General features: G+C 32.9%; 1 protein-coding gene across 1 annotated transcript; it reads right to left on the bottom strand.

The window, feature by feature from the left end:
• Positions 1 to 1,567: 1,567 nt before the first annotated feature.
• Positions 1,568 to 9,324, bottom strand: LOC134705040 (neuroligin-2-like). Its single transcript, XM_063563814.1, has 7 exons — positions 9,078 to 9,324; positions 8,588 to 8,746; positions 7,959 to 8,107; positions 6,622 to 6,626; positions 3,184 to 3,369; positions 2,185 to 2,396; positions 1,568 to 1,705 (listed from the first exon to the last, which is right to left on the bottom strand). The coding sequence occupies exons 1-7, from the start codon at positions 9,267 to 9,269 to the stop codon at positions 1,568 to 1,570; spliced, it is 1,041 nt and encodes a 346-aa protein (XP_063419884.1). The 5' UTR covers positions 9,270 to 9,324.
• Positions 9,325 to 20,172: the final 10,848 nt, after the last annotated feature.

The raw sequence follows: 20,172 nt of genomic DNA, 5'->3' as shown, positions 1-20,172 counted from the left end.
GTCGAACTACTGAAACACCAATCAAAAACATATAGGGCTGTGCGACTATTATCAACATTTCTATGCCCCGACTTCAAAGAGTTTAAACTTGTACTAAAAATTAGGCACCACCCCTCACTTTACTTCAAGCCTTTCCCAGAATTTACTTTCAGTGCCTACCATGTGCATTTATACTGGCTCATTGTAACACTCCCAAATTATGTCTTTAAAAGAGATGAAACATAGAGGTTATATCTAGGAACCAGTACATAAACAAAACAAAATATCTATGAATATTATTTATCACCACAAACGATACGCAGTTATACGCAGGACTACTTATACAAAACTCCTAAATAACACTTTTTACTCAAACAAAATACTTATTCATCAGAACAAGAGCCTTAAAAGAGGGACGAAAGATACCAAAGGGACAGTCAAACTCGTAAATCTAAAACAAACTGACAACGCCATGGCTAAAAATGAAAAAGACAAACAGAAAAACAATAGTACACATGACACAACATAGAAAACTAAAGAATAAACAACACGAACCCCACCAAAAACTAGGGGTGATCTCAGGTGCTCCGGAAGGGTAAGCAGATCCTGCTTCACATGCGGCACCCGTCGTGTTGCTTATGTGATTAAAAATCCGGTAAATAGTCTAATTCGGTAGGTCGAATTCATGAAAGGGAAGGGGATTGTAGTTACGACGTAAGGAACATCTCCGATATCATTTGTGAAGCAGTTATTCCATAACGGTCAACCAACTCGTGATGGCGTCCGTAAAATTTACGAAGGGATGATTTCAACTTCACCATTTGGAACTCTTGGTTTGATAGCTTCCGTGTGACCAGTAACCCTCTATCAAGAAAATCATGATAGGAAATGCAAGCACGGGAATATCGTATCAATTGGGAGATATATACTCCGTATGCAGGTGCTGCTGGGATGTTGTTACTTAGAAATGGAAAGTTCACAATTGGAAAGCTGAAATCATCTCTTTTGTCGTAAAGTTTTGTCTTCAACCGACCCTCATTGTCAATTTCTAGATGTAAGTCAAGATATGAAGCCGACTTAACTGTATCTGTAGTATCCTTTATCTCCAATTCGATGGGATAGATGCGATCCACATAGTCACCAAATTTTGAATTGTTTAGTGAAAGAACGCCATCTATATAGCGGAAAGTAGAGTTAAAGGATACTGCTAACTTCTTATCTTTCTTCCTAAGAAGTTCCTGCACGAAGTCAGCATATTTTTAATAGTCGACTTTTTGTTGCTACGTTTCTGTAGAGTTTCCATTTTAACCAAATATATGTTGATACAAACTGAGACTGTTTTGTGTGAATTTAATATATTTTGCTATGTAAAAAGATATGTTTTATGTCAAATCACATGAATACAACTTGTTTAGAGTCTGAGAAAACTGGTATGATTTCCGTTGTTTGTTTTGCTGAACAAAACAAGTGCAAGGCAATATGGTACTCGGTGCAAATGTGGGTACTATAAAATAATTAATCTCATTTCCTCGGCGATCGCTACCAATATTTTGAAAAATAAATTTGAAATTACATGTACTTAATAATCTCACGCGATGAAGGCTTGAAGACCTTCATCGCGTGCGATAATAAACAATACTGAATTGATATGAAACCGGCCACATGTATACAGTTTGTCAGGACTATCTGTTATGATATCTCCGTCAATAACACTTTCATAGACATCCTACAAACAATTTACATTGATTGATATTTAAGTGCTAGCTTCATAAACGGTGTCTCGTACTATAGGACATAAGCATTCTACATAAAAACGATTACATTCTAAACAACCACTTTCGATACCCTATTTCAAGCCGCAACATACAATAAGTTTTTCTATGGATTATAGTTGAAAATATTGACCTTAATAAGAAATATTTGATTCAAAATTAAATCAATCAATATTAAAAATTGGACTAGCATTGAAATATGCATAGCATGTTATCAATCAGAGCATAATGTGCTTATAGTTCTTAAAGAGAGAGAACAATTAGAAAAAAGTTTTGAACAGGAGTTTAATAAAACTGAATTGAATCAAAATGGAACACGACGAGAATAAACCAACAAATACAAGAAGTCAATCAACAATTTTATTTTCGGAACCATGTTTATTTGCAATATAATTCATATCTCCTAAACCTAAGAATTTTCTAGTAGACTTACCTGTCCAAATCTAATGGACGAGAAGAAATCAGTAATTGAGGAACCTTGAGTTAGTTTTATAATCTCTGCTTTTACTGTTTCATTTGATACTAAACTAGTTCCTCGTCTACATTCTTTCGGAATAACCAAAGTGTTACCAGACCGCACACAATTCGACATAAACCAGAATGCAATTGGCGAGCCACTATGCATAATGGCATTTCTAAACAAGCCTGACAAAATATATATTTCAAATTAATGAAAGGTTGTAATAAAAATAAGTATCCTATCAGATTGCGAAAACAAAACCTAGAAGTGTAGGACAAAAACCTGTTTGTTACACAAGTTAAAGGAGATAAATTTTTCGATTTGTGTTTTGTATAAAAGGACATTTCTACATTTTGAATGCTTTAAATGTTAGCTAAGAGTATCATTATTGCCTAATTGATTATTGTGTTATACATAGATCAGACTAGAGAATAGGATAAGAAATTTGATTTAACGTTCGACTCAAGTTTAGGTATACACGACATCCTATGTCGATGAAACCTTTAAGTTTAGCTAATGTTTTTGAAAAATTTGAATCTTAAAATAAATTGTGTTATCATTAAAAAAATATGCAGAAGATGCTTAGGAGACAATGCTCATTAATTCATCTTCTATTAACAAAAGACACTATGTCTAAAGGGAAATACGATGAGGACAACAATCTACATAACACTTCACTGAAAACTGAAGAATGAAAAACACAAATCCTACCTGGGAGTATATCTAGTGCCCCAGACGAATTAACAGATCCCACTTCAGAAGTGTATGCCGTAGTGTCGATCAAATTTACTTAGTTGTTAATATCTGTGTCATTTGGTCTCGTGTGAAGAGCTTTCTCATTGGCCATTATACCACATTTTATCATATCTTTTTTGTTATATCAACTATCATTGAATTATTGTTTTGAATATTTTCGGCTTGTTCTTATTTCTTTGATTATACTTATCCATTTTGTACAATACAAAATAATACCTTTAGTCAAAGGCGATATTAAAAAAACACCAACATCTCCAGCCCCTGAACTATGCCCATAAATCGTAACTTTAGATGGATCACCATCAAAATATCTAATGTTCCTCTGTATCCACTTCATTGCCAGGACTTGATCCATTAGTCCATTGTTTCCCTTAATACCAAGACTTTCATTGGCGTAAAATCCTGAAATATCAAGAAAAATTAAATGCAAAATAGCAATAAATTAGCGCTGTTTCTTTGCTGCTACTTTTGTTAAATGATTGTATATCGTGATCTTAATCACTGTATCTATTCTTTGATATTCAATTAAATTGTTCGCTAGTTTTGTAATATTAAGTGAATCCACCGTATCGTCTTTATAAATAACTATCTTAAAAACGATGGGTCTCTGCAACGCAATCGGCTTATACATAAATGTTGTTTTCAATGTTTATAGAATTCAATTGTATTAGAAGGATTTTCAGCACTTCTTATGTTTTGTTTTTTTCATATAAAACACATGTCTTAACCATGATCTGTATCACAACATATACTTTTATTTATGTGTGTAGTTCTCTTTCGGGTTTAGATTCTTTCGCAGCTTTTCTTTTAACATGTTGTGTTAACGCTAGAAATTGATATATTCTTCTGTCTCTTTACCAGTCCCCTTAACTATTTTTTCCAGTTTGGGTATATCGTTTGTATCTCAATTTAGACGTACTGGATATCATTAACTTTTTTTATAATTTCCTTTCACCTTTTAATTCATTGTTTTGTGATTAATTAATCCCTTCCGATTAACGGTTGAAATGCAAAGTGCAGTCCAAAATATTGTAACGGTTTCTCAATCTTAATAATACAACTGATGTACTGATTTTCATGTTGTCTGCATATTGATATCGAAAATATAAGCGGCACGTCAAAATTTATAGTTTTTTGTCAAGTGGGCGCAGTGAACGTGTTAAAAATACTTCATATTTTGTCGAGCAGCAGATATTTTTAAAAATCCATATAATTTAAATCTAATGATCGATTCATTGGTTTGTTCTTATTGCGTTTTCTGTGTTCAAATAGCAAATATGAAGATTATTTAATAATTTAGGGTCAAAGCTATTAACATATATTCATTCCTACTGACCACGGCGATATGTTGAGGTGAGAGTAATCTTTACTGGGCTAACGTGTATGCCGTCATAAAGCCTTGCTCTGTTTATTTACGAAGTTCTGCGCAGATTGACTGATATCGAAAAACATGCTTGATTATTGAACGATTTTGTTGTCAAAAAAGTGTTTTTTTAGATATAGCTTCTTTGGGCTTTTATAATCTTATCAATAAAAAATGAAATTATTAGCATTTTATTGTTTTGCTTGACAGCTGTGACAAATATACATGCCAACAATGAACATAACCTTGATTTATCTTGTTATGCATATTTACAACGATTTTTTTATTATTTAATTTATGCATTTTATTAAGAGTTTATAAAAACCTTTATGAAACACTGAATACAAAACGTGGTCAATTTGTTTTTCTAAAATAAACTTGTTATTCGGTTTTAAATTCATGCCGAGCATAAGTTGTACCGTATGTTGTCCGTTTTCCACCATTTGATTTCTGAATTAAATGATACTGTTTCCTTCGAAATGTACAAGATTAGGTTGGCGTAAAAAAGGCCAGCCAGATTTTTATAATTTCGCCACAAATCATTTAATTGATTTCTTTTTTGACCCCCAAGGGTGATTGGGGTATAGAAATATGGTCACTTGGTCTTCTCCCGACCGGCAGTAAACGCTTGCCGAAGTGGGGCGTCCGTTTGGCTGTGCGGGATGTATAAGTTCGCAGTCACGTCCGGTCAGAAGGGGGACGTTAAATCAGATGCCTCGTGTAAAGAGAGTGCCACGCTCTTTGCACGTTAAGAACCCTTGCAACAACTCTTTGAGGGGTCCGTAGGTGGCCTGTTGCAAGGCAAAATTTCTGTCTCTATCCAATATACCCTCATTTTCCTGTGGCAGTCCAAATTTCTCCGACCATCATCCTCTATTTTAACAACCTACCTATTGTATATATTGTTAACTTGTTCTCGTCCTGAATATGGCATGAAATATTTGCCACTGGACGTTAAGCAACCAACAATCAATCAATCAATTTAATTGATTTCATTAGTGATCTCGATATAATTATTTGATGTTATGCAAATGATGATATCTTATTATTGTGGTATTTTCAAACCTAGTCGTCATTTCTAATTGGTTCAAGCGGATTTTTTTTTCTTCTTATGATTGTTGATTTTCTACGTTTGATACAAGTCGAGATTTTGTTTATTTTGTAGGATCTATAAAACTATACAAATGACTTATCTTCATGTAAGGTATTGCTCGTGCATAGAATAGCAATTATGATATTGAATGTCGCAACAATAATCACATCTTCAGCTTGTTGATGCATTTCTTCTAGCGCTCATATACATAATTTTTGTAAATTATCTTTCGTATGGCGAGTGTTGTATTATTAGCACCAGATGCTGCCTTCTTCGACATACACATCAATGGTTTTTTGTCCTTTTGGAGCATTTTTGTTTGTTTCCTTGATTCATACCTTCTTTTCGATTTGTGAGAACGATAATTGGTAAATTTTGATTCATACATATAGTTGGAACCTTTGCTAGGACTTTTATAGCTTTTATGATCCGGTACTGCTGATAAATAGTTCTGATCTGTCCATTATTGAAATTATTTCACCATACAGTGACATAAAACAGGTACACACCATCGACATAATGATATTCAAAAACAACATCCAGCAACATATGGTTGTTAAATGAATAATTTAAAAAAACTGTTTTAACAAGTTTATATTGAAGGCCACATTTCATAGGTTTGCGACCTGATATGTATGAGGTGTGAATAATCAAGAGTTCAATGGTGAATATGTTCTCATTAGAGGACAAATAAATACATATCATCCCTATCAAAGCATTTTCAAAATACTTTCACCTTGGCGGCCAAACAAATGATTGTTTTCTGATTTTCTTTAAAACAGTGTTTTCTCGGATATATCACCTTTTAGCTTCTCTTACAAAATGAAATATTTAAAGTGTGTTTCCTGATATACAATTGTGTGGCAAAAATACAAACAAACCATGAACATAACCTTGATTTAACTTGTTATAGTATTTTAAACATAAAACTGCAATTATAAGAATTAATTTCTTCATTTATCAGAACACGTGAAAACTAAGCATATGTTTTTACATAAATGAGGCCGTTAGTTTTCTCGTTTAAATTGTTTCACACTGTTTTATCGGGGCCTTTTATAGCTAGCTATGCGGTATATGTTTTGCTCGTTGTTGAGGGCCGTACGGTGACCTATATTTGTTAATGTCTGTGTCATTTTGGTCTTTTGTGGATAGTTGTCTTATTGGCAATCATACCATATCTTCTTTTTAATATAGATACCAGGTCTATAAAAGACATAAAAAAGTTAAAAGGCAAAATAAGTTACGAAGTTGAAGCACTAGATACAAAACTAGATTAGGCGACGCTTAAACTGATCATTTTTGAAATGCTTTGTTAAAGACTACAAATTATGAAAATCGATTGTGATAGAGTAAAAACATGTTTTCTTCGTTTTTGCAATTCAATTCAAAGGTAACAACGTGATGGTTACAACCCTTTCGTATATGTATTTTATTGTTATAATTATGGTTAAGATGATTACAAAATTGCCATTAACGGTACTACTTCTAAGCATCAGATGCAAATTTCGACCAGAAATGCCAATTCAGTGGTACTTGAGGCCATACAATACATTAAAATCCGAAATAAAATACAAATGTTAAAGATCTGGGTTGTCAAAGAAACATCTTGTTGCTCAGTCGTATGTTTTGTATACTGCTGTTTATCTTTTGGTCTTTTTCCGGTTTTGTGCCATGGCATTGTGCCAACTTATTTATTTGATTGTACCTTTCTAATTTTAACTTCTATTTTGTATCTGATGTTTCAGCTTTCAAGTACTAGTATTTAATTTGTTGTTCAGCATTAAGTGATACTTTCTCCTTCGAAATGTACAATATGACAGCCATGTAAACCACCGTGTTTAAGGATGTACTTTGACCTACAATGATTTCCTTTTACAAATTGTGACTTGATGTGAGTTGTCTCAGTTTCACTCATACTTAATTTTCCATACCATTAGAATTGTTTAGACTCGTCACGGATCTTATGATGATTTACATTAGTGATATCACTGTTTTGATAAGTTATTACTAATGTGATACCGGAATACCTGATGATTGATGTGTTCTAATTACTGGTCGTCATCTCGTTTGATCAAAGTATCATAAGAAAAGTTGTATAGCTATTCAAATGTAATAAAAATATGGGCCAAATAAAGATAGCATTTTTTTTTATTTTAGTAAATTTTTCTACATATTGATTTATCTGATTTCATAGACCAATCACTCGACTATTGAAACGTTGAATAAACAATTAAAGAGTATTGTATATAAAATTAACATTTCAGCAAAAAAAACAAATTGTTGGGCGAATGGTGAAGCAGATGTAATTTTTTCAAAAATCTGTCAAACTATCCACAAAATCCCGAATTTAACAAAATTTGTTGACGTTTTAGACGTCACAAAACCACCAGAAATATTGCAATTGATAAAACCTTATCGAATTTTCACTTCAAACATTTACAAAAAAAGGCCAAATCATAAGTTAAAAACCCTTTTAATTCAATGGAATAATCAAGATGCTATTCAAAAGATTCAAGTATCTATAGAACCGTATACATTCCTAGAACGCTTACTCTGAAATTGAATGTCACAACAATTATTTGTCCATATGCCGCTAATATGTCTCCGTCTACCATAGCACCCATACCATCAGAGTTAGACCCTCCATGTATAAACAGTAAGACTGGCAGCTTTCGTTGACGGGTCTAATTACAAAATAAAATGTTATGTGATTTGAGAATGTTTTAAAAGTAATTCAGGAAGATGCGTTTGAAACGATAAAAGACTACGATGGACGCGATCTCTTTAAAACAGTCGCGAAGAACAGCAAATTAAGAGGTTGCTATACACATTAATATTCTCTGAATTAAACACATACTTTATATTTTCTTAACGACAAGAATGATAAGGTCATCCTTCGTTCCTTGAATTTGAGAATCAAAAGTAATATAAATCTTCCAGATTTTCAGAAGACATTGGTTTATCAGGTATCATCATTGATATATTTCTATATTCTTTCTCGCATATTCTATTAGTTGGGTTTTTTTTTTCACATTCATTTCGTGCAAAACTGCAAACACTGCAAGGATTTGAATTTCAATAAGTAGACTTTTAAGTTTTCAAGGTGCATATTACTAAACTCGATGGCAACCATCTTTTCAAACATTATTGTATATTTAACATACCAGAGGTTTATAAATGTTCATGTATAAGCAGTCTTCGTTGAGGTTTGTGAATCCTGGTTTGTGCCACTGTATGTAGGCAAGATTTATAGTTTGACATGCAGGAGGAATTGTTGTTGTTTTTAAAACCCTAGGGTGCCATTTGTATGGTTCATGTGGTCTCTGAAATAAAAAAATAAAAAAAGGGAAAAAACAATCAAACAAGGATATAAATGCTATACCTCAAGATTAAACTAAATATAAAAAAAAATCCAACGCAAATTTAACAAGAGGATAAAATGAAAACTGACAAAATCTAACGCTTTCAATATTGTATGAAGGGAAAAGAACAAACTAATTCAACAATTAAAAAAGTAGAATTTTTAATGAAATGATGTTTCTTTACGTATATCATAAAATAAGAAGATGTGGCATGGCATTATTGTCAAGAGAATATTTCCACTTAATTTTGTTTGACAAAAACCCGCTTTCAAAATGAAATAACTAATCATACCTTAAAACGAAACTGTCCAATAGGTGGCAATGCATATGGCATTCCTAAATATTCCTCAACATTTAATCCTGGAATACGCGAAGTGACTTTCCCACGAATCCATCCGTAAATTGTTTTTCGAGTCGGTCCGTAATTTGAGTAAGAAGAAATCTCATTAATGAATATTAAACAAAAAAATAAAGATATAAACATTTTAACTTAAAATATCCCCTTGATATTACTTGAATACAATATTTTTGATTTTACGATCGTTATAGGTTGCACTTGTGTAAAACCAGCAATGCAATTTTCCATAGGAACTGCCTAAATTGCATATGCAGTCACTCTTCATTCAGGAAGTTTTGAGGAGAATGTTAGATTTCCCTGGAAAGGAGACATGCACTACTTTTTTTTGCACTAATAAAAACATATAGCTGTGCGGCATATTTTCAAGTTTTACTGCCCTCCATTTATAAACATTGCAGGTTCGCACTGAATTTTTCCATTAAATTTGACTCAACACCCAAATGTCTTCCAGTCCTCCTGAAAAATAAGTTAAATAAATAGACATTTTTATTTATATCCATTTAATTCTCCAATCAAGTCTTAATTAAAAAAAAAAAACTTTGCATCCATGGCAACAACTATGTAAACAGTAGCAGTATTTAGTGCACATTCAATTTCTCCCCAAAAGAGGCGTGACTTGCAAATCACACGTGATTTACAAAGTGCAACCTATACTGTACTTTCAAACCCCTTTTAGTATCAAAATATTCTTATATTCTTGTTGTTATATATGTAAGTAATAGAAAATAATAAGTTACAATGGTAGTTTTTTCATTATTGTATTTTTATAGTACTTCTAGTAACTATACCCTGTTTGCGGCAAGATGTGTTTTTTTCCTGTTCACTATTTTTTTTTTTTTTATGCAATTTATATTTTTTTTTGTCTACTTAATAAACTCATTATATATTTGTGTTTTTCTTGTACCTTTGTGTAATAGCTATTTGAATCATGGTTAGTTTTACTACAATCTGTTTATTTTGTAGAATTTTTGTTTTCTTTATGTACTATACCATAAAATGCATAAAAAGTTGTCATACAAGCTTCAAAAAACTATCCCTATAACAAAAACATACACCTTATCTTTACTTTCTGTTTATGTTATAGCACACAAGCCTGTCAGCACTGATAAAAAAATTCAATGAAGAGAGGTCAAATTATATGAACTTGTCAAATTACAAAATAATGAGATTAACCATCATGATGATTTTTATATGATTTATATAAAAAATCTTACATCTGGGGTCACCTTCAGTACCATCTGATATAAACAAAAAACTTAGTCATTCATGATTGTTTAGTTGTAAGGTCCTATATTTGTTATTTAAATATTAAAATACTGGAATAAAGTGCATTTCAAACAATTCTTACAATAACAATGGGTCTAATCCCATGGCGTCTAAGGAAATACACATTTCAGAAAGGAAACAAGCCATATAATAAGGGGAAAAAATACAGAAATAAGACTTTACCTGCTGAAAAAGGCAAATTTGTGAGACTACCAAAAGACTTGTATGACTTAGTGACTAAATCTGTTCATAATAAGAATGTTCAACTCATTCCTGCCTCTACAAAATCAGCTCGCTTTCTAAGGCCGAAGCCTCCGACAAAAACAGAAGTTGAAAAATGTGCTGAAAATGAAACAAAAACAGGGTAAGAATACTTTTTTTTGTTATTAAGCTTTCAAAAATAATTAAACTTGCTTAAAAAAGTCACTTATAAACAACTATGAAGAAAAAGGCATGTGTCTTATATGCCAATTCTTTAAATGTGACAGCTGAAGAAAATGCAAGCTAGGATAATACTTATTTTTAAATTTCTAGTCCTATATATATTTTCAAGAATTAAATAGTGCATGATTTTTATATATAATATATATAAAAACACAGGCAAAGAAAAAAATATGCACTTTTGAGAGTAAATTTGATCAAAAAGCTTATTTAAAGAAAACACTATTGTAAGGGAGGTAATTCAAAATAAAATTATTTTCACCTTTCCAAAACTTAGTTTTTACAAATAAAAAACTAATTCACTTCAATTTTGGCAACATTTTTCAACTTCAGGTCAGAGAAAAATAGTTTTCGACTCCTTCGGATCAATGAACTTGAACAGATGTGGAATGAGGTTTTCATAGAACACAGAAAAATATCCCCTATGTGTACAGGGTTCATATCATGGGATTTAAGTGCAGAACAGCAAAGAGGGGCTGCCTGGAGGGAAAAGGCAAGCTGCAATAAGTGTTCTTACCATTCAAAAATGTTCAACCTTTACAATGAGGTGATCGCAAAGAAACGTGGTCGTCGAACAGCAGCTATTAATCTATCCATACAAGTCGCACTTAATCACATAGCTATCAGCACAACTGGTCTACAGAAATTATTTCTTGGTTCTAATATACCAGCTCCTTCCACTTCAAGTATGCAACACAGTGCTAATGTTGTTTCTGAAATTATAGAAGAGTACAATCAAAAGGATTTGGTTCAGAAAAGAAAATTACTGAAGGAAATAAACATATTAAGAGGTGATAATCCTAATATTATTAACATTCAGGCCGACGGAATGTATAATAACCCTATTTATTCCGGAATGGGTAAAACACCATTTCAACCAGCTACTCAATGTACGTATAACATGTTAGAAAATAATACTTATAAGCACAGTATTGTAAGCACAAGACAAGTGTCTAAGCTTTGCTCAAATAAGAGTGAACATAAAACAAAAACAAAAGTTAAATCTCACAAAGGTCACTGTTCCGCAAACATTGAAATGCATGACAGCATAGGCAGTGAGGAGCGATGGGCTAAAGACTGCTTGTTAGACCTGAAAAATGATGGTCTGGAAGTTCAAGAAATTACCACTGACCCTGACAGCAGTGCATTTAGAGCTGCAGAGTCTCTCTTTAAAGCTGGTACAACCAATACTCAGCCAATTCATTTTCTAGATACGAGACATGTGTCCGCAAATCATAGAAATTTTATTAAAAAAATGTCAGGTCTGAAGGAAATAATGCCGGCACGATTAGTTTCAGAGAAAGATAAAATGCTAAAAAGGTTTGCATTAGATATGGCAGCACGTTGTCAGGCAGAGTACAATGCTGCCTTTGATAAATTCAATATGGACTCTGTACGGGTAAAAGTTCACCTATCATATGCATGTCATGCTATAGTTTCTTGCTATCAGGGCGATCATAATGGTTGTACAAAATATTCCCTTGTTTGTTCAAATAGGAACAGTTTGAAGACATGGACTGAAAAATCAGCTTATCTGAAAAATAACTTTAAATTAAATAAATCAGAGAACACAGCAGCATTGTTACGTGAATGCGTAAAATATCGCCTTGGACCTACCATGCTAAACCGTACATGCAAAAACACTAACACACAAAAAGCTGAAGCAACTAACCGTGCAATACGTGCAACTGTACCTAGCAATGTAACATTTACCAGAAACTATAAAGGAAGGGTACATACAGCTATACATAACGTAAATAATGGCCCTGGAGAATCCATCGTGAAACTCTGTCAAGCGGCTGGGGTTCCCATCGAACCAGGAAGTCGTGCTGCCCATGGTCTGAAAAATATTCAACAACATAATGAAAAACATAAATCATATAAGCAGTCAAAGAAGTACACAGATCAGAGATGCTCAAAAAAACATGAACTGTATAAAATATATGATGAGCATCAAGAGGAAAAAGACTATGAGAAAAACAAACTTTTACCGACAAAACGACTGGCCGCAAAACAACCTCAAGAGTATTCGTTTGCCAAAAAACTCCGATCAAGACATGTTAAAAATAAATAAATTACCTGCATCAGATAAGACAACACGGTAAATGATTATTTGTACACTGTTTTGCCCGTCTACAGAAAATTCTCTCTATGTTTATACTGTGCGACTCTAAGATCAGGTGCTCCGGTTTAATACATTTGGGGTTATGGCAAAGGTGTGAAATATCTAAAGGATCACCGTTTGGAGAGAAACGGGGAAGATTTTCTTTTAATATTCTTTTATCTAGCATATAAGATAATCTGTGAGCTCTTTCAAGAGTTCTAGTGCCATCAGGCCAATTCATAACTTTTTTCCCATAGACCCCATGCTCCAAAGCTCCAACCCACACTGTACAGTCATAATTTCCATGATTTTTTTCACTTTTCTTAGACAAAGCTAAAGCCAATGCATTCCAAAATGATTCCATGTTGTTTCTGTAAAATGAAAACCCAAAAGGGGTCCGAAATTGGGATCCCAGGGAGGCTGAGGGGTGAATTCCCATTATTTACCTTATAGGTTGCACTTGTGTAAAACCAGCAATGCAATTTTCCATAGGAACTGCCTAAATTGCATATGCAGTCACTCTTCATTCAGGAAGTTTTGAGGAGAATGTTAGATTTCCCTGGAAAGGAGACATGCACTACTTTTTTTTGCACTAATAAAAACATATAGCTGTGCGGCATATTTTCAAGTTTTACTGCCCTCCATTTATAAACATTGCAGGTTCGCACTGAATTTTTCCATTAAATTTGACTCAACACCCAAATGTCTTCCAGTCCTCCTGAAAAATAAGTTAAATAAATAGACATTTTTATTTATATCCATTTAATTCTCCAATCAAGTCTTAATTAAAAAAAAAAAACTTTGCATCCATGGCAACAACTATGTAAACAGTAGCAGTATTTAGTGCACATTCAATTTCTCCCCAAAAGAGGCGTGACTTGCAAATCACACGTGATTTACAAAGTGCAACCTATACTGTACTTTCAAACCCCTTTTAGTATCAAAATATTCTTATATTCTTGTTGTTATATATGTAAGTAATAGAAAATAATAAGTTACAATGGTAGTTTTTTCATTATTGTATTTTTATAGTACTTCTAGTAACTATACCCTGTTTGCGGCAAGATGTGTTTTTTTCCTGTTCACTATTTTTTTTTTTTTTATGCAATTTATATTTTTTTTTGTCTACTTAATAAACTCATTATATATTTGTGTTTTTCTTGTACCTTTGTGTAATAGCTATTTGAATCATGGTTAGTTTTACTACAATCTGTTTATTTTGTAGAATTTTTGTTTTCTTTATGTACTATACCATAAAATGCATAAAAAGTTGTCATACAAGCTTCAAAAAACTATCCCTATAACAAAAACATACACCTTATCTTTACTTTCTGTTTATGTTATAGCACACAAGCCTGTCAGCACTGATAAAAAAATTCAATGAAGAGAGGTCAAATTATATGAACTTGTCAAATTACAAAATAATGAGATTAACCATCATGATGATTTTTATATGATTTATATAAAAAATCTTACATCTGGGGTCACCTTCAGTACCATCTGATATAAACAAAAAACTTAGTCATTCATGATTGTTTAGTTGTAAGGTCCTATATTTGTTATTTAAATATTAAAATACTGGAATAAAGTGCATTTCAAACAATTCTTACAATAACAATGGGTCTAATCCCATGGCGTCTAAGGAAATACACATTTCAGAAAGGAAACAAGCCATATAATAAGGGGAAAAAATACAGAAATAAGACTTTACCTGCTGAAAAAGGCAAATTTGTGAGACTACCAAAAGACTTGTATGACTTAGTGACTAAATCTGTTCATAATAAGAATGTTCAACTCATTCCTGCCTCTACAAAATCAGCTCGCTTTCTAAGGCCGAAGCCTCCGACAAAAACAGAAGTTGAAAAATGTGCTGAAAATGAAACAAAAACAGGGTAAGAATACTTTTTTTTGTTATTAAGCTTTCAAAAATAATTAAACTTGCTTAAAAAAGTCACTTATAAACAACTATGAAGAAAAAGGCATGTGTCTTATATGCCAATTCTTTAAATGTGACAGCTGAAGAAAATGCAAGCTAGGATAATACTTATTTTTAAATTTCTAGTCCTATATATATTTTCAAGAATTAAATAGTGCATGATTTTTATATATAATATATATAAAAACACAGGCAAAGAAAAAAATATGCACTTTTGAGAGTAAATTTGATCAAAAAGCTTATTTAAAGAAAACACTATTGTAAGGGAGGTAATTCAAAATAAAATTATTTTCACCTTTCCAAAACTTAGTTTTTACAAATAAAAAACTAATTCACTTCAATTTTGGCAACATTTTTCAACTTCAGGTCAGAGAAAAATAGTTTTCGACTCCTTCGGATCAATGAACTTGAACAGATGTGGAATGAGGTTTTCATAGAACACAGAAAAATATCCCCTATGTGTACAGGGTTCATATCATGGGATTTAAGTGCAGAACAGCAAAGAGGGGCTGCCTGGAGGGAAAAGGCAAGCTGCAATAAGTGTTCTTACCATTCAAAAATGTTCAACCTTTACAATGAGGTGATCGCAAAGAAACGTGGTCGTCGAACAGCAGCTATTAATCTATCCATACAAGTCGCACTTAATCACATAGCTATCAGCACAACTGGTCTACAGAAATTATTTCTTGGTTCTAATATACCAGCTCCTTCCACTTCAAGTATGCAACACAGTGCTAATGTTGTTTCTGAAATTATAGAAGAGTACAATCAAAAGGATTTGGTTCAGAAAAGAAAATTACTGAAGGAAATAAACATATTAAGAGGTGATAATCCTAATATTATTAACATTCAGGCCGACGGAATGTATAATAACCCTATTTATTCCGGAATGGGTAAAACACCATTTCAACCAGCTACTCAATGTACGTATAACATGTTAGAAAATAATACTTATAAGCACAGTATTGTAAGCACAAGACAAGTGTCTAAGCTTTGCTCAAATAAGAGTGAACATAAAACAAAAACAAAAGTTAAATCTCACAAAGGTCACTGTTCCGCAAACATTGAAATGCATGACAGCATAGGCAGTGAGGAGCGATGGGCTAAAGACTGCTTGTTAGACCTGAAAAATGATGGTCTGGAAGTTCAAGAAATTACCACTGACCCTGACAGCAGTGCATTTAGAGCTGCAGAGTCTCTCTTTAAAGCTGGTACAACCAATACTCAGCCAATTCATTTTCTAGATACGAGACATGTGTCCGCAAATCATAGAAATTTTATTAAAAAAATGTCAGGTCTGAAGGAAATAATGCCGGCACGATTAGTTTCAGAGAAAGATAAAATGCTAAAAAGGTTTGCATTAGATATGGCAGCACGTTGTCAGGCAGAGTACAATGCTGCCTTTGATAAATTCAATATGGACTCTGTACGGGTAAAAGTTCACCTATCATATGCATGTCATGCTATAGTTTCTTGCTATCAGGGCGATCATAATGGTTGTACAAAATATTCCCTTGTTTGTTCAAATAGGAACAGTTTGAAGACATGGACTGAAAAATCAGCTTATCTGAAAAATAACTTTAAATTAAATAAATCAGAGAACACAGCAGCATTGTTACGTGAATGCGTAAAATATCGCCTTGGACCTACCATGCTAAACCGTACATGCAAAAACACTAACACACAAAAAGCTGAAGCAACTAACCGTGCAATACGTGCAACTGTACCTAGCAATGTAACATTTACCAGAAACTATAAAGGAAGGGTACATACAGCTATACATAACGTAAATAATGGCCCTGGAGAATCCATCGTGAAACTCTGTCAAGCGGCTGGGGTTCCCATCGAACCAGGAAGTCGTGCTGCCCATGGTCTGAAAAATATTCAACAACATAATGAAAAACATAAATCATATAAGCAGTCAAAGAAGTACACAGATCAGAGATGCTCAAAAAAACATGAACTGTATAAAATATATGATGAGCATCAAGAGGAAAAAGACTATGAGAAAAACAAACTTTTACCGACAAAACGACTGGCCGCAAAACAACCTCAAGAGTATTCGTTTGCCAAAAAACTCCGATCAAGACATGTTAAAAATAAATAAATTACCTGCATCAGATAAGACAACACGGTAAATGATTATTTGTACACTGTTTTGCCCGTCTACAGAAAATTCTCTCTATGTTTATACTGTGCGACTCTAAGATCAGGTGCTCCGGTTTAATACATTTGGGGTTATGGCAAAGGTGTGAAATATCTAAAGGATCACCGTTTGGAGAGAAACGGGGAAGATTTTCTTTTAATATTCTTTTATCTAGCATATAAGATAATCTGTGAGCTCTTTCAAGAGTTCTAGTGCCATCAGGCCAATTCATAACTTTTTTCCCATAGACCCCATGCTCCAAAGCTCCAACCCACACTGTACAGTCATAATTTCCATGATTTTTTTCACTTTTCTTAGACAAAGCTAAAGCCAATGCATTCCAAAATGATTCCATGTTGTTTCTGTAAAATGAAAACCCAAAAGGGGTCCGAAATTGGGATCCCAGGGAGGCTGAGGGGTGAATTCCCATTATTTACCTTATAGGTTGCACTTGTGTAAAACCAGCAATGCAATTTTCCATAGGAACTGCCTAAATTGCATATGCAGTCACTCTTCATTCAGGAAGTTTTGAGGAGAATGTTAGATTTCCCTGGAAAGGAGACATGCACTACTTTTTTTTGCACTAATAAAAACATATAGCTGTGCGGCATATTTTCAAGTTTTACTGCCCTCCATTTATAAACATTGCAGGTTCGCACTGAATTTTTCCATTAAATTTGACTCAACACCCAAATGTCTTCCAGTCCTCCTGAAAAATAAGTTAAATAAATAGACATTTTTATTTATATCCATTTAATTCTCCAATCAAGTCTTAATTAAAAAAAAAAAACTTTGCATCCATGGCAACAACTATGTAAACAGTAGCAGTATTTAGTGCACATTCAATTTCTCCCCAAAAGAGGCGTGACTTGCAAATCACACGTGATTTACAAAGTGCAACCTATACTGTACTTTCAAACCCCTTTTAGTATCAAAATATTCTTATATTCTTGTTGTTATATATGTAAGTAATAGAAAATAATAAGTTACAATGGTAGTTTTTTCATTATTGTATTTTTATAGTACTTCTAGTAACTATACCCTGTTTGCGGCAAGATGTGTTTTTTTCCTGTTCACTATTTTTTTTTTTTTTATGCAATTTATATTTTTTTTTGTCTACTTAATAAACTCATTATATATTTGTGTTTTTCTTGTACCTTTGTGTAATAGCTATTTGAATCATGGTTAGTTTTACTACAATCTGTTTATTTTGTAGAATTTTTGTTTTCTTTATGTACTATACCATAAAATGCATAAAAAGTTGTCATACAAGCTTCAAAAAACTATCCCTATAACAAAAACATACACCTTATCTTTACTTTCTGTTTATGTTATAGCACACAAGCCTGTCAGCACTGATAAAAAAATTCAATGAAGAGAGGTCAAATTATATGAACTTGTCAAATTACAAAATAATGAGATTAACCATCATGATGATTTTTATATGATTTATATAAAAAATCTTACATCTGGGGTCACCTTCAGTACCATCTGATATAAACAAAAAACTTAGTCATTCATGATTGTTTAGTTGTAAGGTCCTATATTTGTTATTTAAATATTAAAATACTGGAATAAAGTGCATTTCAAACAATTCTTACAATAACAATGGGTCTAATCCCATGGCGTCTAAGGAAATACACATTTCAGAAAGGAAACAAGCCATATAATAAGGGGAAAAAATACAGAAATAAGACTTTACCTGCTGAAAAAGGCAAATTTGTGAGACTACCAAAAGACTTGTATGACTTAGTGACTAAATCTGTTCATAATAAGAATGTTCAACTCATTCCTGCCTCTACAAAATCAGCTCGCTTTCTAAGGCCGAAGCCTCCGACAAAAACAGAAGTTGAAAAATGTGCTGAAAATGAAACAAAAACAGGGTAAGAATACTTTTTTTTGTTATTAAGCTTTCAAAAATAATTAAACTTGCTTAAAAAAGTCACTTATAAACAACTATGAAGAAAAAGGCATGTGTCTTATATGCCAATTCTTTAAATGTGACAGCTGAAGAAAATGCAAGCTAGGATAATACTTATTTTTAAATTTCTAGTCCTATATATATTTTCAAGAATTAAATAGTGCATGATTTTTATATATAATATATATAAAAACACAGGCAAAGAAAAAAATATGCACTTTTGAGAGTAAATTTGATCAAAAAGCTTATTTAAAGAAAACACTATTGTAAGGGAGGTAATTCAAAATAAAATTATTTTCACCTTTCCAAAACTTAGTTTTTACAAATAAAAAACTAATTCACTTCAATTTTGGCAACATTTTTCAACTTCAGGTCAGAGAAAAATAGTTTTCGACTCCTTCGGATCAATGAACTTGAACAGATGTGGAATGAGGTTTTCATAGAACACAGAAAAATATCCCCTATGTGTACAGGGTTCATATCATGGGATTTAAGTGCAGAACAGCAAAGAGGGGCTGCCTGGAGGGAAAAGGCAAGCTGCAATAAGTGTTCTTACCATTCAAAAATGTTCAACCTTTACAATGAGGTGATCGCAAAGAAACGTGGTCGTCGAACAGCAGCTATTAATCTATCCATACAAGTCGCACTTAATCACATAGCTATCAGCACAACTGGTCTACAGAAATTATTTCTTGGTTCTAATATACCAGCTCCTTCCACTTCAAGTATGCAACACAGTGCTAATGTTGTTTCTGAAATTATAGAAGAGTACAATCAAAAGGATTTGGTTCAGAAAAGAAAATTACTGAAGGAAATAAACATATTAAGAGGTGATAATCCTAATATTATTAACATTCAGGCCGACGGAATGTATAATAACCCTATTTATTCCGGAATGGGTAAAACACCATTTCAACCAGCTACTCAATGTACGTATAACATGTTAGAAAATAATACTTATAAGCACAGTATTGTAAGCACAAGACAAGTGTCTAAGCTTTGCTCAAATAAGAGTGAACATAAAACAAAAACAAAAGTTAAATCTCACAAAGGTCACTGTTCCGCAAACATTGAAATGCATGACAGCATAGGCAGTGAGGAGCGATGGGCTAAAGACTGCTTGTTAGACCTGAAAAATGATGGTCTGGAAGTTCAAGAAATTACCACTGACCCTGACAGCAGTGCATTTAGAGCTGCAGAGTCTCTCTTTAAAGC

The sequence above is a fragment of the Mytilus trossulus genome, chromosome 1 (genome assembly GCF_036588685.1).
Source record: "Mytilus trossulus isolate FHL-02 chromosome 1, PNRI_Mtr1.1.1.hap1, whole genome shotgun sequence".
NCBI classification, from domain to species: Eukaryota; Metazoa; Mollusca; class Bivalvia; order Mytilida; family Mytilidae; genus Mytilus; species Mytilus trossulus.
The sequence above is the reverse complement of the archived record's forward strand: the minus strand, read 5'-3'. Positions and strand labels throughout refer to the sequence as shown.

What these genes read in the sequence shown, in the direction of transcription:
- LOC134705040 (XM_063563814.1), bottom strand. Translation starts at nt 9,269, where the DNA reads ATGTTTATATCTTTATTTTTTTGTTTAATATTCATTAATGAGATTTCT. An exon ending in TGAACATTTATAAACCTCTG is followed by an intron (nt 8,108 to 8,587) that starts GTATGTTAAATA and finishes TTTTGTAATTAG; the next exon opens with ACCCGTCAACGAAAGCTGCC. An exon ending in CGTCCATTAGATTTGGACAG is followed by an intron (nt 1,706 to 2,184) that starts GTAAGTCTACTA and finishes AATTGTTTGTAG; the next exon opens with GATGTCTATGAAAGTGTTAT.